A 24,573-nucleotide genomic window follows, 5' to 3' on the forward strand; every position below is an offset into this window, starting at 1 on the left:
ATATTTTTAGCAACGATCCACGCCGTCTGGTAACATTGACATGAAATCATCACATGGTGATCACCGAGCCTGACCACCTAATCCCTTAAGCCGCTTCGTACGACAAGCATAACTAACACTTGTAATCATTTCTAACACGCCATTTCCAACGACGGTTTATGCATAGACAATACATAAACACTAAACAAAACACAAAACAACACAAAAAGGTCTTTATTTTTCTTTAATGTAGTATTATATCCACTGATAAATGGTTTTAGTTTGGCATACATTAGGATTAGCTTTGTCAAAAGCAGAGTGTCTTGTGTATGTAAGTGTATATTTAACAGCGCATAAAGCCACGACGCATTAAGCTGTCGGTGTTGAAGTAATTAGATGGATTTAATGTGGTTTGTCGAAAAGATGCAACGATATCACTGCGTGAGACTGAGCTTTTAATGTTCAGATCAAATCTGGACTATGTGCAATATGCGAAGGCAGAACCGTCCTTGTGATCACTACTCTATCGTTGCTGTAAAAGGAAATATTCTGCAAGTCTGCTCTAATGACACGAAGACAGGTTCCATGGTGTAATATTTTATTAAAGTATAAGGAAAAATATACAAATGATTCATATATATATATTTTTTTTAAGAAAACATGTAAACGAGGTGGTGGTTAATATCACATCTCTACAGCTTGTTTATATTACAGTCTGCCGGACAACATAAGCGAAAGGATTGACAATGTTAAAACAACACACAGGTAATCGCCATATTGAATATTACAGTGCCAATGACTTTACACAGACTATTTTCTTAACAATTTTGTAATATAAATTTATTTACAGCAGTCTGGTTTAGAAGTCATGAAGCACTTTAACAGAGCACTCGCATATGCCGAACAAAGGGTTCTTCACTTGGTCCCCGATTCATCTATAACACACACACAAAGATTTCAACATGTGTATCTCTTTCACATTTTACCCAGTAAAAAATATCCAATGGTTTAGTAATTATGTCTTCTCCCAAGAAACGATTGACTGTAAATTTCTAAGAGTTGTGCTCGTGTAAAGTTTAGGATGACGTTTATGATAAATTAACATTGCATCGAACAAGAATATAATCTGCGTAGATGATGACGGTATTCTTGCTATTAACTTATTAAAAGTATGCCATTATGTAATCACTAGTAACATACAAAGACTGGTATCTTAAAGAATCCATTGATACCATTTTGTTCTTCAGATCAAATATTTAATACCATTATGTCTTAGTCATAGATAATGCCTAATTTTAAGCAATTGCCTGATGAAACAGACACAGATATTGATCACAAAATCACAGATGTGCCACATGTACACCGTGGCATTGTCATGATATTGTCATGTGGTTTGACGTTAGAACTGGTGTGTATTCTGATATGTAAGATTCTGATCATCAATATTTCAATACTTTGTACACGCTACGTCCCTTCACCATTAGGTTCATTTGGCCTTCCATGCGTTCTGACGGCAATATTTTATTAGCGTGCCCAACATAGATACCCGATACTGCTTCACTGCTGTTGATTTTTCATTGGTATTAGTGAAACGTTCAGTGTATACAAACCGTGAACTATAATATGTTAAGATGCGAAGACATGCCACTAACGTAACAATGTGCGATGAGTTATATACAACTGCTTCCTACACCTTTTGTGCAATGGGACACTTTGATTATCAACTCATTCAAGATTAGAAAAGTGACTATAACGAGGTGTAACAACGTATTTGCGTTCTTCGTGTAAAATAAGCCGCTGTATAGAATGCAGCATTGCCGAAATAACGACGTTGTGTCATTGCAATGTTTATCCATACTGCATGAGCATATAATCTCATGTCCATGTCAGAATATTTCCTTTTGAGTATCAGTAGCAAGAAACTGGAGTTAAAAACAAACAAATAATCGTCAAAAGTGGACGTGCATCTCACAGAAGTTTCAATATCTTACAATAATCCTTCTCGTGGGGGTAATTATTTCCGCATGCCATCAATGCCAGTTTCCTCTTAAACCACCATACATGCACTTTACATGATATCAGTTGAGTCAGTGATGGTTTTATTGACAGAGGCGTACAACTCCTCAAGGCCTTTGGTTGCCTGATAATCCTGGGTATCTGCGTCGCTCACCGTCGGGGTCACAGATTTGCCGGTGCTGTTCGTGGCATGGTAGAGGATGTTGTCGAAGGCGTAGCCATCTCCATCCTGTTTCTCTGTCATCTCAGTGTCTGGGCTCTCGCGACCTCTTAGCATCTCTTCGTCAGACTTCCCTTCTGACCGATTCCTGAAACGTGGGACATAGTCTGTCAGAACCTAGGACCGACATATGAGTCTCTAACACGTACATAACTTGGCAAGTATCACCAGAAAAGCCCCATGAAAAAAAATCGAATCCGCAATGTCACCGTAATTCTGGACATGAAAGTCTGTCACATGCCTGTGCTCGAGGATTTCACCAAATGATCAAACTCTACGACCTGTGTCAATTTGAAGATACCTCCTCTATGAGGAAACTAGAAATAAACAGCCCTCAGAGCGACGTTAAAACAAACGAACTGGCCCACTCTTGTCGAACACCATTGTAGCCTTTGGATATTCAATATGAAGTCTGCTTGAACTTTATCATTCTAAATATGTATATACAGGTACATATTCTTTCATTTCATTTATTTATGTCATTTCTCTTTGAACAGAATTCCCTTCTTGGGGGCCATTGTTTTATCTTAATCGACAAATGTTAGTTTAGGATAACTAATGAGGTGATGTTAGCTTTATCATCATCTGTCTACCCACAGTCAACCCTCATGTTTTGTAAATATCATGCATCGTGTTATGGAACTAAATAAATAATAAAGTGTGCACCCTATTAATGCATTAGCGCATGCTTTCTCCCTGCTACAACACTGGCAGACACTGTATCGCAGATTTAATTCAGTTTTTCTTTTATTCCACACGAGAATAAAAGCGACAGAACTCTTTCCATAACCATAGGAAAACTTAAGCATATTGTACGATTCCGACTATATTATTAGCATGTGTTTATGAATAGCTGATAGTGTTGACACCAAGTGATCGTGAAAAGTGAGCGTATCCTGCCCCAACGGCGGCACCCATGAAAACACATGCAAAGGCAAGCAAGTTGCTTATCCTATAAAACACGGGAACATATGGTAACAAGTCAAAATAATAATATTAGAGAATTGTATCTCACATCATCTTGCGTCAAATCTGTACATGTCCTCCACATGTCTACCAATCAGGCTTTTGAAAGCTTGCTTGCCATATAATTATGCTTGTCTTACCTGCTCGTGCAGCATGTGATGATGATGACCAACAAAATGATGACGACGATGCCAGCAGCCACTCCACCAGCAACCTCAGGCACTGCAGAATATATAGGATTCATGACATCGATGCAAAATAACAGAATGTGCTGCCCTAAGATATAGATCTTAAACGAAGCTGAATGATATCTGTCTTTGGCGCCTAGTTCAAGAGGGAAACGTTTACAACGTAGCGGGTTTCCATATAACTGAGAAGAGAGACAAAAATCATTATGTTTACACTGGCGAATATTACAAAAATGAGTTTGTCAGTGAGTAAATGAATGCTGGTTTAGGCGACCACCAGCAATATTCCAATGCCACTCGATCCTCATAAGTTGGCTCCGACGACAAGTACCTAACAAAATGGAGCCGGCATAAGCCATGTCGGTACATTTCTTTTCCAAATCAACATGTCCAATAACTTTCATAAACAATTGTATTTCATGCGAGTCAACACGAACCCATATTTTACATCCTAGTTTCTAAGTTTCATTACCATACTCTCAACTGCTCAGAACAGATAGTTATGTCACCCTTAGTCCCAATTCACCGTGTGAATAACCTTCGCCTGCCTGTTCATGTTATTTTCAATTTGGTTTCATTGCATAAAGAAAATGTGTGTCATGGAAGCGATTTTTTGTGCTGGAAATTGATAAGAAAATAACTAACGAGCTACGAGGAATGACATATTATTTGTCCCGTCAAATAACTATGCAGTGATTGAACATCATTTCACGAGAGACAGACAAACCGCAATTCCGACTCCGCGTGTCATATTTGTAAAGCATGACCAGAGTTGTCTCCCTTGGGGAAAAAAGTCAGCAGACGGTAAACAAGGCCACTGAGAAAATGGCAGCTTTTGGAAAAAGAGAGATTATGTCTGATTTATACAATAAAAAATCAGATCAGCACAAGTGATTACAGAGAGAACAGACATTCCACTATCAACTGTGTACCGTGTTTTGAAAATTATTGAGAGTGGAGATGGAATTGAGCGCAAAAAGGGAACAGTTAGGTCAAAGAAAGTGACTGTTGTGTCTGTTGGCGTCTAACAACAGACGCATGAGCATAGAAAATGTTAAGCATAAAATCATTAATAGAGGAACAGTTCATGTTTATTAAGAACGCATTTGCATGCAATAGACTATGTTTGAATCATAGACATTTCAATTTCAATTGGGACAATGAGACAATGTTCTCAGGTTAATGTTCCGTGTGGCTATATCCAAACTTCATACAAATGTACAGTCCTACATATCACTTCCTTGATAGACAGTATGCCTCGTCGCATTGAAGCATGTAGTGGCAAAACATGTGGTCTGACACACTATTGAACAGTTTACTGCTTTGTACATCTCTTGGTGTATGACTCAATAAATCTATAATTTACAATGTTCTCATTCTCAATAATTTCTGGTCAGACTATATATTATATACTTTAGGTACCATTTACCAACATTATCCACTTGGACAAATCTTGTTCACAACAAAGTATCACAAAAGCAAAAGCAAAGGAATCATTCAAAGTTGCAGACATCGTACAACAAATATACTGGTATATATAATTCTTATTGACAAACATATATCTCCGGAGACTGGTCCCTGGAAACTTGTCTTCTCGAGTAACGTCATACCTAACATACCTATACACTTGTCATCTTGAGTGGCAATATACCTAACATACCTGGACAATTGTCATCTTGAGTAGCATATATATCTGACGTACCTGGAACTTGTTTTCTTGAGTAAGACCATACCTAACATACCTGGACAATTGTCATCTTGAGTAGCAATATATCTAACGTACCTGGGAACTTGTCTTCTTGCGTAAGACCATACCTAACATACCTGGACAATTGTCATGTTGAGTAGCAATATATCTAACGTACCTGGAACTTGTCTTCTTGCGAATAACAGTATACCTTATATAACTAGACAATTGTCATCTTGAGTAGCAATATATCTAACGTACCTGGGAACTTGTCTTCTCGAGTAACATCATACCTTACATATCTGGAAAATTGTCATCTTGAGTAGCAAATATAGCTAACGTACATTTGTACCTTCAATTTGTCTTCTCGAATAACAGCATGCCTAACATAACTAGACAATTGTCATCTTGAGTAGCAATATATCTAACGTACCTGGGAACTTGTCTTCTCGAGTAACATCATACCTTACATATCTGGAAAATTGTCATCTTGAGTAGCAAATATAGCTAACGTACATTTGTACCTTCAATTTGTCTTCTCGAATAACAGCATGCCTAACATAACTGGACAATTGTCATCTTGGGTAGCAATATAGCTAACGTATCTGGAACTTGTCTTCTCGAATAACAGCATGCCTAACATAACTGGACAATTGTCATCTTGTGTAGCAATATAGCTAACGTACCTGGGAACTTGTCTTCTCGAATAACAGCATGCCTAACATAACTGGACAATTGTCATCTTAAGTAGCAATATAGCTAACGTACCTGGGAACTTGTCATACAGTGATTGCGTTGATCCTGCGACAGGGGTTGAGGATGTCGGGGTAGGTCCGGTCGGTGCCTGTGTGGGTGGCGCCTGTGTTGTAGGCCCTTTTGTGGTCTGTGCTTGTGTACTGGGTGCCTGTGTTGTCGGTGCTTGTGTGGTTGGTGCCTGTGTACTAGGTGCCTGTGTGATTGGTGCTTGTGTACTAGGTGCCTGTGTTGTCGGTGCTTGTGTTGTTGGTCCGGGTGTACTAGGTGCCTGTGTGGTTGGTGATGATGTTACAGGTGCTTGTGTGGTTGGTCCGGGTGACTGAGTTGGTCCTTGTGTGGTCGGTGCCTGTGTGGTTGGAGCTGGTGTTGTAGCGGCTTGAGTCGTAGGTGCAGGCGTAGTTGATGGCGCAATGGTTGTGGCGACTTGGATCTTTGGTGAACACGTTATCGTTATCGTTGACCCTGAAGAAAACATGAAAATAACGATCAAAGGTAACTAAAGCTATCAATGCAAACATATAACAAAGCTCATCTATTGAACTATGATGATCATACCTTGAGAGAGGACAAAGCCTGCATATGCTTCCTAGCGGGCAAAATCTATAGCGTAGTAACTACATTGTACAGATAAATAGTCACATTTTATTTATTGTTTTACATTTATTTTGATGTTTCTTATTATTGTGAAATCGTTTCGTTGCTTATAACCATAATAAGTTTATATATACTCATAATAAGTTTAACAATATGTATTAGTATGTTGATAGCATATACAAAAGACTAAAGTGATAAATACCCGTGGCAAAAGTGCGCATCATGACACAGGAGTCGATGGTTCCGGGACCAGTCAGGTTATACATGACTTCCGTGTTTGCTGCCATACTCCTGCTATACGATGCATCCTGCAGACAGTGTATGCTGTAGATGTTTGAATCCTGGCTTGACATGCGTTCATACACGTCCACTCGTACTGAACAGTCACTGAAGGTAGTGCCCACTATAGCATATATCTCCACCTCTCCAGTCCTAGAGCTAGTGGCGGTACAGGAACACAGCTCATTGCCCTGGACGGTGGTGTTGGCCTCGATGTAGAGGGTGCTCCCCGTTATTGTTTTGCTCTCACACATTGGGATAACTGCAATACAAACACATTACAAAGACATGTGTGTATTAATTAATCACAACTTTCATTTCCACAATGCAGGTGACGTTTAGATAAAAGCGACAAAACCCTTTTCTTGTAAGCATATGCATTGCATTGAAATAGTCCATGAGCATGTGTTTTGTGGTAGACATGTAATGGGCGGATACAGCTTTTTTGAAAAGGGGGGGGGGGGGGGGTGCACAATTAAGATCTATTTATTGTCTTTAGTGGTAATTTATACATTCTATTGACTCTTGTCACTGACCGATTAACTAGTCATTACAGGTAAACTTGCAAAGTAAGGTATCGTTTGTAAGAGATGAGAATACTTTTTCGACGACAGAAGTCATGAATGATATTATGTGATAAAAGATTATCACGATATGCAATCCGTCGTTTTCTGAATACACTGTCCACTCATACTATTGGTCATAGACAATGTCATTTGTATCTGAAAAACCTACCTCTCATTGGCGGGAACATAAATAACACTTTGAATGTCTACAAGCGGGGGGGGGGTGGGGGGACGGGGGATGAAAACACTCATCTGAACTTCAAAACATATATTAATGTGACCTAAACAGGGTAAATACAAGGAGGCATACGGCAGCAACTGTTGACGATTGAACAATATGGCTGTAGACGTTTCTTTGCGCCAATGCATTATTCACATATAGTATACATGTAAGTATAATGCAGCTAACAACAGAAGAATCAGGGGAAAACACAATATTTCTGCAGCATTCATGTAGGCGTTTGCACTCATTTATAGAAATATCTGAACAGCAGCTTACCTTTATCACGGTCCTGGAAACAGGCAGCTGGAACAAGGAAACACTGTGATTAATAACTCATAAAAACGAAGTCACTTATACATAATGGCTAAACTATATCAAACATCATCATGATACTGTCATTGACCAAACAACTTTAAATGTTAATGCAATCTTATTGTCATTCATTAAGTGAGTAATTGAGATAGTAATATTCCAGCAATAGCAAAGAGAAGGAGGGGGGGGGGGGGGGGTCCATGAAATGAGCTCTACTCGTTTTGCCTATGAACCAACGCTTGAACTACTAGGCTACCGATACGCCCCCTCATTCATTGGGGGCGGTTGGGGGGCCTAGCAGTTAAAGCGTTCGCTCGTCACCCCAAAGACACGGGTTCGATTCCCCACATGGGTACAATGTGTGAAGTCCATTTCAGGTGTCCCCCGCCGTGATGTTGCTGGAATGTTGTAAACCCGGCGTAAAACCATGCTCACTCACTCACGTTCTGTTTCATTGGGAACTAATAAAGTATTTTTGTTCATATAGACTGATAACTTTATGTTACGCATGTGTATACATTCTCAGAAAACACTTGAAGCCATCATATTTCAGAATACATTTTCTCTAACAGTCAATCTAATTTTCATTTGTTTATATAACACTGAATAGATTAAACATTCAGCATAAACTCGCCCCGGCGTTTTGCATACTCAGGACACAAAGTTATGTAATCCTCAACCGGGTACTGCAATATATATCTCAGTTTTATGCGCACATTCCAACGCAAAACCCGCCCGTCGGTATTTGCCTCAACCATACCAAACCAGTTTATCAAGTCGGATTATTGCATCACACCAGAGACCGTATAATCTATTATATGGTCTCCGGTCACACGTACCACTCCACGGCCCAACCCACCACTCCTGTGTTTATTTGAACTAACTCAAACCTAACTTGAACAGACGCAGTTATATTTCTAGGCACTGGACGCTATCTGGGCCCTTCCACGCTCTAAATGATAAACTCCATGATTCATTCGAAAAATGTGTAGAAGACAGTTGACAAGAAGGGGTCTACGTATCCGATGTCCTACTGGCTTCATGGACATAGAAAGTGTAGCCTTTATTAACTGATACTGGAGGACTGTGTTTATCTGAGTGTATCGAAGCGTGGACGGGGACAACTGACCTGGCATTTCGCGCAACAAAACATTTGCCTCCTTAGCCAATGTGAGGCTATTTCATTTTTAAATAAGTAAATAGTTGGAAGCGATGAATTGAAATGTAAATATCTGTAAAAGAAATATACTCGTCTGAGTAATCTCATATGTGTATCATATTCGATAAACTACGTTTATGTGGTAAGAGGGAGAGTGGGTTCATGTTGTATGACGATACGGTCAGCAGTATTTCATCTATCATACGGCTGCTTGTTAATAATCGAGACAGGACCAGGCAAGCCAAACATGAGCGTTGAACCGCAACATCGGGACACCATGACACACAGTCAGCACAGTCTCATGCCAGACAAGACGATCAAATTTCGGGATCTCTAAAAACAATCAATAGAACTGTGGGGGTCTAGTCTAACCCGGGTCACAATGTAAGTTTTCAATTTAGTTAATACGTGTAGTTTGCTCTTTTAATCAAGACAATTATTAGCATGCGCACACACGTGTTTGAAGGTAAATGTAATTCATACAAACGTTCATGTTTTGACCAGTGGATATATCATATATCACGACCTTTCTAACCCATTTCAGGGAAAAAATGTTTTACATTGAGGAACCGTGTGTGATTTAATTAATCGAGGTTTTTTCACACAATTGTGACATATCACACAGATAACACGAAAGTCTATGATACAGAACACCTTCACCCAGTCACCTGCTGATCTGCTGAAATAAATCCTGATTATTTTTTATTAATTTATCATCACCATTGTTATATTGTTTTCACTTTTTAACCATGTAATATGAAGATATAACTACAGGTTTTTTAATTAAGTTCAGTTTACAGATGCTTTTAAAAATGTTTTCAGTCATCTCTTCAAATAGCGTCAGCTTACTGTGGGAGTATGAAATTGACTCACTTGGGTACAATGCTGACAGAACAAGGACGATAAACCGGGTGCATCTGGGATTCGAACCCATGACCAGGGCTGTATCGGTCCCATTGCGTCTGCATGTTTATAAGCAGTAAGATATGGGCAGATTGAAAAGATTGATTATTTGTATACATCTCTTGCAGTTCTCATGCTTTACAAGAATATTGCGAGCAATTGTATTCCCAACGTCGCAAAAAGAATTCATTGTGGTATTTAATTGCCCAAACAGGGGATCAAAAGGGACCTACATTGTCTATATATGTGCTTCCTGTGAATGATTTTTAATGTAGGTGTTGAATCAATGTATATATTGTGTCTTCTGAAGTACCGATGTGTATGAAGAATTATCTGATTGCCTTACTAGGTAAACTAGTTCTAGCTCTACAAGCTCGGTTTTAGTAAGCCGCAGGCTAAAGTTTGAACCTTTTGTTCCTGACATAATCTATTGTTATTTCACAATGAGGCCTACCATGGTGACCCCGTGTTAGAATAGATCCCCAGCAACCTATGTTGGTCGTTAGGGGTGACTTGATGGATCGGGTGTTCATGCTCTGTGACTTCATTGATTGTGCATCACAGCGCCCGATGGCGTGGATCGTAGCTCATACTATCATTCACTGGTTTATGTGGTCAAGGCTAGACTATATACAGGCGGCCGTCATAATGACTATTGCTGGGTGTGACGTCAGACAACAACGAACACAACAAAACACTGCATGTCTAAACCCAGCTGTAAGCTATGCACTGATCAATTGACTTACTACACATGCATGTTTTAGTTAAGGTGTTATGAACTCAGAAGAGTTATTTCTCACGCGGAATATATTCCCACGACAAGCTTACATTGCAATGGAAAATCTTTGAGGTACACAAAGTAGTGTTAAACGAGGTGAGCACCTTGATGACCCGCGTAGTTTGTTAAATCGAATATATTATCGTATTTCCTGACGTTTGTTAAACGCATACATACTTGATCTTAGTGTGTACAAACATCAATCTCATTCCAATCAGATCTTAGTTCTCGCTATCGTTAACAAAGTTTTTCGGTAGCGAGAACTTAGATCTGAATTTAATGAGTTTGTACAAAGATGAACATGTATTTTGGAATGATGTAGACCAATTATACACACACTTTGTAGACTATAACACATAATGGTTTATGTTTTATATTTTAACATATATATCTTGTGATATCTATGTTGTGATACCAAGATATGCTATGTATAATTTAATTCTATAATTTTAATACATAAATCTATTTTGTAATAAGTTATGCTGATTCCTATGTGGTGACCCATGTTATAATAGATCTATAACTGTAATGCTTGTCGTCAATCTCATTAAAACCAGATCTTTGTTCTCTCTACCGCTAAACAAAGATCTGAGGACATCCCATTACGGGTCACGTCAGACAGTTGTCTCGTGCTTTACGGCACTTATTTCAAATTGGCGACTACACTTCGAAACATATTTCGACAAATTCTCTTTTTGAAATTTGAAACCTGAACAAAAGAACATTGTGAATGGTTAATAGATGGTCCAGATGGTATGGATTCAGTCGTTAAACCGTAACTATCGTTCGGAATTCCCCGTGTTAAAGTTTTTGAGGTTGCATGATTAGATATCACATTCCGACTGTCACTTTCATGATCTGGTAAGCGACGCTCTGATTGGTTGGATGAAAGTTTGTTCTGACGTGACCCCCAATGGGATGTCCTCAGATCTTTGTTTAGCGGTAGCGAGAACTAAGGTCTGATTTTAATGAGAATGGCTTGTGGTAAAATGATAGGTGACTAATTTGAAAGAGGTGGTCAGGCCTGGTGATATGGTTGATTGCGTGTCTTTCTACACCGTGGGTTGTTCTCCATAACATGATGTCAACACTGGTTTGTCTGGTCCAGTCCGTCATGACATAACTTAGCGTTACATAAATGTACATGACATATGTAGCTGCGATATCCTTGACTGCGTTCACTCACCCCGGGCGTTCTACAGGAAAATAATGTTTGCGATTATGAGACAGAGATACTTTATCTTTGAACAATGAGGATTCAGTTTCGTCGAGAGTTATATATCCATTGTTTGATTCGGGTTTGTTTATCAAGGAAATCGTCTCGAATATCTGTCGAAACAGATTCCATCGGTCGTAAAAAAATTAATAAAGATGAGTCATGTGAATGGATAACTGAAAATCAGTGAAAACACTGATTTGGTAAATTCTTGTGAATGTCTACAATAAACTTTTTTGAATGACCTAAGGGGGCCAGTGAAACCTTAATTAAAATGTATACTTGTAAGCAAATGTTTCTTTCCATTCAGTTTGAATAAAATAAACATGTCCTAACGTTACGGTACCTAAGCAACTGATAAATGTAGACGCCATGAGCCGGAGCTGAAGGTATATAGCAGGGGAAATTTACTATTGGAAATCCTTAAGTCGTACAGCTTGGTACAGGGGCTGGTATTATATTGAAGCCACGGACAATATCATGGTACCTCATTGTAGTCAGTGTTAAGGCAAATATAGTGTAGGTAAACAGCACGACGAGAAATTCCGGACCAGCGTCAGAATGGAGCTATCGATGTGTAGGCCATATTGTCCAGCATTTGACATTGTGGTGATAGACAATACAATCAATACTTATACCTGCAGAGTAAAAAGGACTGTCACACGATAATAGCATTTGACCCGAGGATATGTTCGATCGATGTCAAGTAATTCTTATTGATGTCAACAATGTCACATACATAATAGATTTATGTTGGGGGGTTTTGTATTCAGTACGTAAATTGAATGATCGGAATGAACATAAAATTGTCAATTGGTTGTCATGAACTTATTACACAGGTCCATGAACTAAAATGTTTAAAACGGTCATGAATATAATAGCGCACACAATGTACACTCTTCAAAAAAAATAAAAGCAAGGGTAGTATGTAGTTCATTGAACCTGACTACACAAACAATCAGGTATATAAATTGGATATATGTTATTAGAAATGTTGGTGGCATGATATTCGACAAACGGTGCGTCAAAACGCAGCCATTGTCAATTTGCAATGTCTTAAACGACATTGTTTTCACCCTTGTTCAAGAATGTCATGGAGTAAAACAGTAAAGTAAACACACGTGCAAGTTATTCATTCGTAACTCGTGCCACAGCTACGGAGACAGTTTGGGGTGGATATCGGACCAGAATGTCAGGAACCAACTTCGCGAAGCTGGAATCCGACCTAGAAGACCAGTTATCGTCCCTGTTTTGCAACAGGGTGCCATACCTTACTGCCTTGGAATTAGAGAAACTGGTGACGAGTGCGTTTTAGCGATGAATCACGAGCGTTTTGCCCCACATTGTGTATGTGAATTCGACAATTTCGGTGGCGGGAGTGTCATGGTGTGGGGGGCCATGTCCTACACCACGAGATCTGACTTGGTGGTGCTTCAGGGAAATTTGACAGCAAATCGCTACATGAATCAAATTCTTCTACCTCACTTTCTTCCAATCATTGACCGCCGGAGGGAGCTGTTTCAACAGGACAACGCTGCACCGCACACAGCTCGTGTCACGGTAGACGACTTTCATAATGCCAACATCAACGTCTTGCCCTGGCCGTCGAGATCTCCAGATCTCAACCTCTGGGATGAACTCGATCGACGTGTACGTCAACGTCAGACCACGCCGCAGACACTCCCACTCATACAAGCAGAATGACGCAGAATTCCGCGGGACAGAATTCGTACACTTATCCAGCCAGTGCCGAGGAGATGCAGAGCCGTGATTGCTGCCCGGGGCGGTCCCACGAGATACGAGTTCAGCGCAACCTTCTGGCCTTATGTGACATGACAATGAACAGTTTTCAATGCCTTTGTACAACAACATGTGACAATCGAGCTCCCAAATTTCATATTTGTATCTAGGATATAAAGCAAATAAATCAATTTATTAGGTACAATAAATTTAAGTCCACCTGTGCGTTTCTTTTGTTGAAGAGTGTATTCACAATAATATTGTCACAAATATGTCTGAGTAGCTTAGTCTACAATGGGGGTCGGTATGGTAGCCTCGTGGTAAACGCGGTTGCTCGTCACTCCGAAGACCTGGGTTCGATTCCCCACATAGGTACAATGTGTGAAGCCACATTCTGGTGCTATAAAGGCTATAAAGTAATAAAGTCTGATCATTAGCGAATGCTGATGTTTGATATGCAGAGGAAATATTTCCAACAGTTGCAAAACTGCTCATTTATGAAACGGAATGATATGATCATATCTGCTGGTGGTTTGGCGATCAGATCTGATGACTTCTAATGGTTGGTGTAGTGAGATTATGGCGCACTAGGTCGTTAAAGAGGTCGGGGTCAAATTCGAAATTTGCATTTTGCAGCCCACGTCATTAATATCGGGTAAAACCACCTCAGTTGAACAGACATGCACGAATTCTTGGGGGCATGTTTCGGACCACTGTCAACCTGACCTATGTTGTTTCACTCATCAGTGAGAACTACATAGAACTCATTGAGAGTGGTGGGTATGGGTTGGAGTTCTTGCCCTTGGCGTCCAGAGTGGGGTCGATGATCGACGTTATGTGTTTGTTGGTATCAGGCCCACAATTTGCTGATGACAGATTGAGAAACTTGCAGCGTTTGGGCATCAATATTCTGACCTGTGCGCATGATCAATGTTGTTGGTTCCTTAATGATTGAATGTGTTTAAAATAGTCTGTCTTTGAGCGTTTGCTTCCCAAAAACACAATCTGCTGACAACCGCGTGACAATGGTAAATTGACATACCACCCCTCACGCGTCCTGCCGAGGTCACGTGCTTCATGAGTGTCACAATGTTGTGTTTTGTAGCTGATTACCTTAGAAATGTTCAGGCTACTTACTTTAATCGACAGACATTGGTGTATTTTCTTGTAGTTTCACCTCAAATATCCCCTTCGTTTATTGCATAGTATATTACATCTCTGATAGCCTTTGAAAAATCAGAGTTCTGATATTGCGATTTTATACCTCTACGGACTATTCTGAATCAAGCCTTTTCTACGGTCATGGAAGAATAGGTGAAATACGGCACTATTGATATATTATGTACATATAACAAAACGAAATGTTCTTATTCTTTTGAATGTGAAAATGTGTACATATACCGAACACTTTTGCTCTTGAATTAAAACGGTTATGAAGTGTTATTTTTAAATAGCTAAAACATTGAAGGTCGCAAGGCAGGATAATTATGTAGTATTACACACTAGTACATCCTCTGAAGCAGCAGCCCCGCTTTTATTGGCGTTTTATGAAGCTGTCATTCCAAATATCATTGTTTACTTTGAGGTGTTCGTTGATAGGTGGCGCTAAATGTCAGCAACTTTTAATCATGAAAATCAAACTTCAAAATGCTGATATTAAAACAATGTTAGTCTTCTTAGACAGACCCCCTGGTAAAACTTAACTGCATGTTTGATTGACGTAATACTAATGCCAATTATTGAATTTATAATTTCCAGCTTGTTTGATGAAGACCACTGCACTGTGATAGACATATGAGTATTACTATCCTTCAGAATTTGATTGTTGAGATGTCATCAGTTATACAATCATTTGCTCAAACAGTGTGAGTAATGCATTGCGAATGTATGTAGTCAATGTACATTACATAATCAGACAAGACAAGACACTCATGTAAGATTGCATTTGACACATATGCACATACAGTCATTGACAGAATGTTGAATGTCATATGTCATTTGTTTTATTGACAACCGTACCCCTAAGGGATACTGGTTACATTCAGTCGCCCCAATCATCTCATTGATTGTCTATCTGTGTGTCATCGTGGCCCGACGGCGTGGAACATTGCTCGTGTGTCAGCAATGGTTTGCTTGATCCCGTCTCTATGACATTTTGCTAAATGCTCATTTTTGTCAATCGAAAAGATAAATTATCTAGCTGGACAAACTTTAAGTCAGTTAGTTATCCTGCCTCTACCCTAGACTTAAAAAGACATGTATAAAAGTCCAGCTGCAATAAAACCTGTTGCCAGTAAGACGGGGTGATCGGGTGATAGAGGACGTTCTGTGTAACACCATCTAACATCGCACGACTGCTATTGTTCACTTCCATTCCGACAACCTCTAAACCGGACTAAAACTGGTATAACAATGCTTTGCACAATGTCACGGGTCATTACTCCAAGGTCATCGACCTTCTTGCTGAAGTTGTGTAACTTCGGTGATTACTGCTTGTCTCCCGTACACTTTCGACATTACGCCTACTTGGCAATTCTCCGAGATTTCGTGATTACATTCGTCAGAACAGGTAATATATATGACTGTTTATGTCATTCAGTTACGTCACTTCTAATCCATGCACTGGTCATAACCTGGGCATGCTACGTTCTCATGTGTGTGAAAGCATTAGGCATGGCAACCAAAAGAGCAGGCAATTGTGACTTGACAAGCAAGCGACATCGCCTCTAACATTATTACGCCATGATGTCCGTACAGATCTAAGTTATCCGTATTTTGTCTCAGTCATTCCGATGTGAAATAATAAAATCTGTCCTCAATTTTCTGCTCCGAAGTAATTAAAAAACTCCATTTCATACTCATGACAAAATCCAAGACACCTTGATCTTTTTCTTCAGCTATATTTCTTTAAAAAATTCGTTTCCGTAGCAAGCGCCTCAATCTACGTAATAAATTAATAAATTATTTTAAAGACCGGTACCAAATTGTGAAGCGAAGCTAGCGCAGCGCATCTTCGAAATGCTTCCATTCTACCTGCGTGCTCCGGACACTGACCAAGGAATCTTCAAACAACAACACCGTGTACATTATGCGATGCGTAGAGTTTGCGAAGCACACGTTTGAAGAAATGTTTATCACCAGCGCATTCGTAACATTCAAGGTTGAATTTCAGGGGAGGTGTTGCAGTAATTAGAGACACGGGGTGGGTGGTAAACAAAAGTGCTAAAAAGGACTTTTGCCGAATAATCTATGATTATTGGTATTAATACAGGTGTGCAGGGACTTAGAAAGAGAGGAGTCATGATCAAGAGTCATTGTTCATATATTTCTCTCCCTTGCATTTGTTAAGTCAAACTGAAAACAAGGCAATTTGGCTAAGAAGTTTAACTTAAGCGATTATCTGATATCGTTCAATAACGGTCATATGACCGATTCCCTTCAACTGATTTACCCAACTGAACTAAAAACAAAGGACACCAATGATCACGCCTCATCTGTTTCATGCTTAGGTCTATGCATAGATTAAGATTCAGCGTGACAAGAAAATTTCCACATTTTCAACAAGACAAGGGATGACTTCAACTTTCCAATAGTCAAATTTCCCCTTTATGTCGAGCAGTATTCCAGCAGTTCCATCTTTTGGTGTCTACATTTCACAACTTCTAATGTACAATCGAACATGATCTTTCTGCCAAGATCTCAAAGAGCGTCATACAGTGTTTACAGTGTTCCTTTTGAAAAATAACTTCAAAATAAGTTTCACAAGTTAAGTGAATAAACAGGCTTTTTTTAAATAATAATAATTTCGCTGTAATGGCGTACCACATACTATATTAATCGTTTCAGACATCCTAGTTTTCCACTTAGCAATGGCCTTTCATCTCGTTTGTGCCCTCTCCCATCAAGCGTGACAAAATAATACCAAACATGTTTTAGTGCGTCGGTTTTCCAATCATATAAATGTATACAATGAAAACTACATATGATTGAGCCTTTCAATTTTGAATATAGCAATGCTATCTCATAGAGTGTCTTTATCAACTTTCATTTTAAAGTAGTCCCATAAACTATGTGTTTACATCTGCCCGTCTCACAAATGGTGTGGACGCCTCCGGTTAGAAGAACTGGGTTTGATACAATCAAGTAGATGTACAAACATCACAGCTGTCTGACGTAAGCAAGACATGGAAGACGAATATTCACTGGACAGAAATTTTGTTTTTGTTGAACAAATTAAAACCATACATGTAGTCACACTTCACAGGGAAAATACTTCAACCTCTCCAGTGACACACAATGGATACCAGAACACGTCGACAATATAATAGAAATCGTCCTTTCCTCCGAAAACAAATATTTGCCAAGCGTTCCTCTACCGTCCACGTTTTCTTTCTATTTGCATGTATGAAAAGGTAGGGTAGAGTAGAAAGGTAAATAGTCATTCCCTGTGTACAGTAACAAAGAGGTGAACACACATCGGAGCCCCCAATTCAATCTTCACTGTCATCTCCGGTTGTGTTTTCGTACGTCTCTCTTTAAGACTCTATCCTAAAAAAAGGAACCTTGAAATCCACAATGGTAATTTTGTTGTGTGATATCAAACTGCTCAGAAAAATCATCTTATGAAGAAAGTCCAGTCTATATGCGAATGTATATCGTCATTGCAGGGTCCTATATACGATGTTTAACACAATGGCGGAATATATCGCGTCATCGATAACAAACTTCATAAGTTTACGTAAAACCCAATTTCACCTCACCTCACCTAATGTATTTTCGTCTGTTTAACATATAACACTCCATGTATCACTCCAAATATTCCAAAGACGAAGATGTGAGTACAAATACAGAACTATAGAGCTTGCTGCGCAATAACCCGATCAACTATGCAAAATTCACAGTACGTAAGTGTATCACAGTGTTTAAAGGTAGTGAAGTGTTGCTGTCGGTCTGTCAGTAAACACGGGAAGGGTCACGCCGCCATTAATACGAATTTTTAGAGAAAAATATAAACAATGAACTCACCTTCAGTTACAGTTGATAAGGAAAACAATGTCAAAAGACTCACAAAGAAGGACATGGCCTGTCTAGCCATGTTTACTAGTCCACTCGAAAATGTTCTGTAAACCACGAAACGAAAATTCAGTCCACTCCGCGGGGTAGAGGATGGATAAACTCGTCAAATCCAGCAAGCAAACCACCCGTTCAACAAGTTTCTAACTATACCACAGGATCTTTACAATACAGCCCTGATGCGCCAAACAGGTTGCTTATTGAGTGCGCGCTCTAGATCCCAAGAAGAATAGTGGGCTATACTCTGCGGTATGTAAAGGAGAAGGGTCTGGGAGGCTAGGAGCGTTGCAGGGCGTTTCGCTTCAATCAACCCTCTTGGTATGATCAAAAACTGTGTGAATCATGAACATGCATTGTAAGACTTCTGGCTCTTTGTTAGTTAAAACATTTACACCTCGGCAGGACCTTGGACGTGGCTATATTTAGCTCCAGAACCGGTTGCGCAGACTAAATGGCGCAAGGGACACTCTGGGGTGGAAATGAAAATAGACGCCACGCACATTGAAGCGTGACGTGCGTTGATTACGCTTTGAAATGTACCTGTCCGGTCACAGATTAATATAATGTCAACCGGCTGAAGGCTTGGATCAATAAGTACATTGCTAAGAATCATTGTGTTCTGACGCGTTGACAAACAAGAGAAGCTGAACTGTTAGACGGAGGGCTTGTTCAGACGCTGATGCCTTTCACGTTAAATACTTTATTGAAATAAACCCTCCGGCTAATACGTTTTACAAAAACAAAAGCGGGGGAAGCTTAGTGGCAGTGTACCGTTTTGTGAAATACATGGATAATTAGGAAATCAGGTTCATGTCAAAATGCACGTAATAAATAATAATAATTGTTGCATAATTGATGCTGACCAAGTGAAAGGATTAAGTTCCACATTACCTGAGATCTGTGGTTTGTGTTCGCCACTCAAGACTTGTGGTTATTTGGTAGACTCGTTTAATGTGTGATACCCGTTATTTAATTATTTTTGAGGGGCACGTGTGGCCAAGACGCAGCTATTCGCTGTGTAGAGTTGCGTCCCTTGGGCACAAAAACCTATTATTGTGGGCTCTAATCCCGGTTCGCCCCGATTATATTTCTAGGTATGTCAACAACACGCCTGTGCTCGTGGTTTCACGAAAGATGTACACGTCTGAGACCTGCATCACTTCGGTCTCTCTTCCCGCTTTAAGCTGAAAAAACAGCACACTTACTAATTAGTTTTCATCAAACGTAACCTTGACTTGTAAACCATGTAATAACCATTAACACTTGTATATCAAATACCAAACAGTATATTTTCCCGTTTTCGTGCTATGTTGTCATTTGATTTGCAGCGATATTCCAGGTTTTGCACGTCGGCCTGTAAATAATCGAGTTTGGACCATTCAAACCAGTGACTGAAAACATGAGCAACAGCCTACGTTGTCAGGGTACGATGACAAGCAATCAACCAAGTCACCGTGACTGACGACCCATTCAGTTCAAAAGACTCTTACGAGAGAATATTAATAACAGTGGACCAGCACTTATCGGAATCCCAACGGGATTTTACAGTTGACATAAGGCATGGGTGAGCAACTGTTGACAGCCACGTTCTTCAGCGTATTATCTTCAGCTTGGTGTATTCCTTATCATATGTTTCAATACAATCAAAGTGTGTTTATGAAGTCAAAGCTTTACACATAAAATGAACAACCCTTAAACAATCAAATGGATCGTAGTTCATAATATCATCATTTTTTTTAACTAGCACCTTCTGAGCACATCTTCCATTGAGCTACTGTGCACACATATACAGTCATATTGTTGATGAACATAGAATCGATCATGCATATAGGTATTTTGTGCTTCCTGAAGATATTTTGTGAAAATATTGTGACATAAATATGACATTACAAAGGATACATTATTAATTTATATATACCGACAGTTCACCTCCCACTCTATGGTGTTACTGAACTATTTTAACAAAACAATACTACAACACGTTTTACCAAACGAACTTAGGAGCCAAATAAACTATAAATCTGAGTGGATTTTACCATATGTTTGATTTTCAATTGAAAATATATTAAGTTAGCGATATGTATATTCCCACATGAACTGTACAACAAACAATAATTCCACGTGTCTTGTTTTCTTAAAATAAATTTGACCATTAGAAGTTGTTTTTAAGAAAATCGCATAATACACAACTGCTGTTGGATAATTATCTTAGGCATCTTGTCTTTCCAAATCAATGAATTTGCTTTTATCGGCACAACTTTACAACATTTGAAACACGATAACATTTAAAGCACAATATGGGTATACTTTCTTTTGTCCCTCTCTTTATACAGAAATTGCCTGACGCATTTCGTTTTTAAAGCATTGTGTCACAAATGTTAAGTGCCTATAACTGAAAATTAGTAGTGACTTAACTATGGAAAACTTGCACGTGTAGTGACTTGCAAAAATGTTAGAAACATTTCAGTACTTAAACCTATTAACGATTTCCATGGAGCAAAACATACATTCCACATTTTACATCAACGCTTTTCCACATTTCCGTACGATAGTCATACTGTATTTTTAATATAATTTTATATGGGTGCCCACCAGTTGATTAGAGTTACATTTGTATGCTAACTGGTGAATTCTTGAATGATATGAACAACAACCTGTAGGTATGTGGGCCGGTAATTATAATTGTTGTTTTAATGCATTTTTCAATTTGCAAAGGCTGTTGAGATTTTGTCGCCCGGGAACTGTTCTAAAACAAACGACGTTATCCGGAAATTCAATTTCCTCACCGAGCTGTACATATGAAAAACGTCATGAAACAGTTGCTTGTGCCATCTGTTTCCGTGTCATAAGAAGCGTTTCATAAACTATATTCAAATATTGACGAATATCAAGGTTTCTGGAACAATTCAATTGATATACAATGTGTCGCATTAAATAAGCCATCAAAAGGCTATTAGGTTGTAGTGTTTGCAACGTATTCAGTGATTTTTCATATTTAATCCAAGGACTTTAGGTACACATGAAAAGTGAATTCCACTAATCCTCGTAGTTCGAAGTACGAATCACTAACTACTGTACGGTCACAACAAGGTCAAACCAACCCTCTCTGTCTGAGAGCAGCATTTGTCTGGGTGATGGCAGAAACATAACGGAGAGGTCTGTGACCATTGTCGTCCTGTAGGTCGGTGAAGGGTCAAGCTTAATGTATTACCATCGTGGTTGTGTTCAATGCCAGTGGTTAGGGATTTTTACGATTCACGGTTCGGCTCGGGTAAGTGTAGCCGGAATAACGATTTACTCCTGACCTCCCCTGCGGAGATATACATATTTTTAATTTCTAAGACATGTCGTAAAACAGGGAGACTTAGACTAATTATATACTTTCATCATAACGTCAAAGCCTCAGGGTTATTCATGAAAGTCGTATTATATCTAAGCCTATTTCTGGTCTCCCCACCGTGATATTGCTGTAATGCTGCTAAAAGCTGCTTACAAACAGACTCACTCACTCATCTCGCTGTCACCATATTGAGGTTTATCAAGTTGCAATTGCAAGGTTATCCATTTTGTAACAGGATCTTGTGGCAATTGTGTTGATAAATCTATGCTTTACTTAACGCACGCACATTGTTCTGTTGTTTAGCTTGTCTGCGAAGCGGATCAAACAACGTAACTTTATATCAGTGCTTTGTTGCGAATAATGTATGTCGATCGAACGAAAGGTCTTCTTTGTCATGTCGTCATAGTCTTATACAATATAATGAGAAAACTACTGGTGCTTGTTCGTCTGTCCCTCATGAGCGCTTACAACATTTAAAAAAATAGTCACTTTTGATCAATACGAGCTGTCCATAATTAATAGAACTCGTTTCCGTTAAAACAATCGTACTGATCTGGAAGAAGTTACTATTTTGAACCAGGATATATAGCTTCGTTTGACAGAAATGTGTTAATTGAGATGAAAACAAACAGATTACGAAATGACACCAGTGTCCTTTGTACCCCACTGAGGTGATGAAATGGGGTTTAACACTGCGTTCAAGATTATTGCACTTATATAACGTGTTTGTTGGTGTTTGTACTAGTTCGGATAAAGCTGGTTTAAAAAAGCTTGCACACTGATATACCATGCCTCAGTCTAAAATGGACACCCAACTCGGACTCTCTTCGTTGACTTCGAGCCAACCAGTCATTCTTTATTCCTTCAATGACTAGCACAAGGCTGGATAAAACTATCTTTTAAGTACTATCTTTTAACGTCGTTTGAATGGCGCAAGCGGATATCGAACCACCACTCTTGCGCTCTCTGGGCAGACACCCTGTCCACTAGACCACGTTTCTCACTACAACCATACTTCGTAATTTTCGTAGTTTTACCTCGATGGTTTGTTGAACCTGATCTTTTTTTTATTCATGTAAAAATAGGAAATGGATCCCTTGATGGTGACTCCGAAACGTGGACACAAGAACTATGTATAGAAGTTGATATCCATGCTAAATTCTGTCCGTTTACTTGACTGAGTGAACGGTTGAGTGAGTTTGGTTTATCAACATTTTGACAGTGACAGTATTTCAGAATCAGTTATATCATGGCATATCAGCTTAGTATTGGAAGAAAACCTGGAGCGAGGCAGGTCTTAGAAATTTGTTGGAATCCACCTGCATGGGTTTAGTGGATCTCAATGAGATATTGTATTTCTGTTTTTAATATAAAATAAGCCTTCAGCCAAACCATTTTCTGTGGGAAATATTAAGATGTGGAGAAAGGTCATATTTGTCCGTAATTATGTGCAAAACAGTATTGATGTCTAAAACTGGTGAAACCCACGAGCAGGCTGAGTATGGTGCTGACAAAGCAAATATAACAGTGTGAGTCTGAGATTCGAACACACGATCATAGCATTCTGGTGCTCCTAAGGGACGCAACCATGAACAGAGAAATGCGGTGTCAACCATACATGCGGTAGATTAATAAAATGACAAAATATAATCTTATTTCAAGACATTGTTTGTTCACTCATGTTTTCAAATATCAACTAAAACCTGACTGCAAAATAGATATTATAATAGGAACCGTTTAACATGTTTCATACAGAGGACGGATAGCTATCATTTCCTTTAAATCTAGATATACATGCAGACTTACATGCTTGAATAATTCCTTTTTACCTGTATAGATTGTATCACAAAAATAGCAACATTGTTGTAATTTGATCACACAACGCCTTTTTGTTATCGCGTTACTTCCTCTTACCCTAGTACACTTTCCTCAGGACACCACGCCATGCGTAACTACTTGCCCTGTTTGATGATTAATTATCATTTCTAGTTACATGTATGGAAGTATATTTCATGACACTTTGATATCAATGGCATAGTTCGCTCTACGATATTCCCTTGTCTGTTAGTGTACAGCTGTGAAACATGAAGAGGTGAGGTGAGGTGAAATGGGGTTTAACGTCGCGTCCAAGATTATTGTACTTATATAGCGACGTGCAAGCACGTGTGTGTGTGTGTGTGAGGCTGCTTGTACTAGTCCGGACTGATGCCGATTTATAGTGCTAGCCCACTGAGATACCATGCCGCTGTTTAACATGAATACCCCACTCAGACACAGTATACTGACTCCGAGCCGACCAGTCCTTGCTTTAGCCCTTTAATGCCGAGCGCCAGACAGGGTAACGATAAGTACCATCTTTTAACGTCTTTTGGTATGACGCGGCCGGGGATCGAACCCCGGACCTTCCGCTCTCCGGGCGGACGCTCTACCACTAGACCACGGAGGCGGTCTGAAACATGAAGATGGTCTGTTGGAGAACGGGAATATACAACACGAAATAGATAATGCTGATATTCAGCATTTGGAATCAGTGGCTGTGGCCTATGTCTAACGAAATGACATGTTAACTGTTATGACA

At 39.3% G+C, this 24,573-nt stretch overlaps 1 protein-coding gene across 1 annotated transcript; it reads right to left on the reverse strand.

Annotated features, from left to right (window-relative positions):
- Window positions 1-560: 560 nt before the first annotated feature.
- LOC124137143 (mucin-7-like) lies at window positions 561-18,922 on the reverse strand. Its single transcript, XM_046503329.2, has 6 exons — window positions 18,608-18,922; window positions 7,751-7,777; window positions 6,609-6,947; window positions 5,825-6,274; window positions 3,322-3,403; window positions 561-2,303 (listed from the first exon to the last, which is right to left on the reverse strand). Exons 1-6 carry the CDS (start codon window positions 18,675-18,677, stop codon window positions 2,048-2,050), a joined length of 1,224 nt encoding a protein of 407 aa, XP_046359285.1. The 5' UTR covers window positions 18,678-18,922; the 3' UTR covers window positions 561-2,047.
- Between the last annotated feature and the right edge of the window lie 5,651 nt (window positions 18,923-24,573).

The sequence above is a fragment of the Haliotis rufescens genome, unplaced genomic scaffold (genome assembly GCF_023055435.1).
Source record: "Haliotis rufescens isolate VD_foot unplaced genomic scaffold, xgHalRufe1.0.p SCAF_5, whole genome shotgun sequence".
Taxonomy (NCBI): Eukaryota; Metazoa; Mollusca; class Gastropoda; order Lepetellida; family Haliotidae; genus Haliotis; species Haliotis rufescens.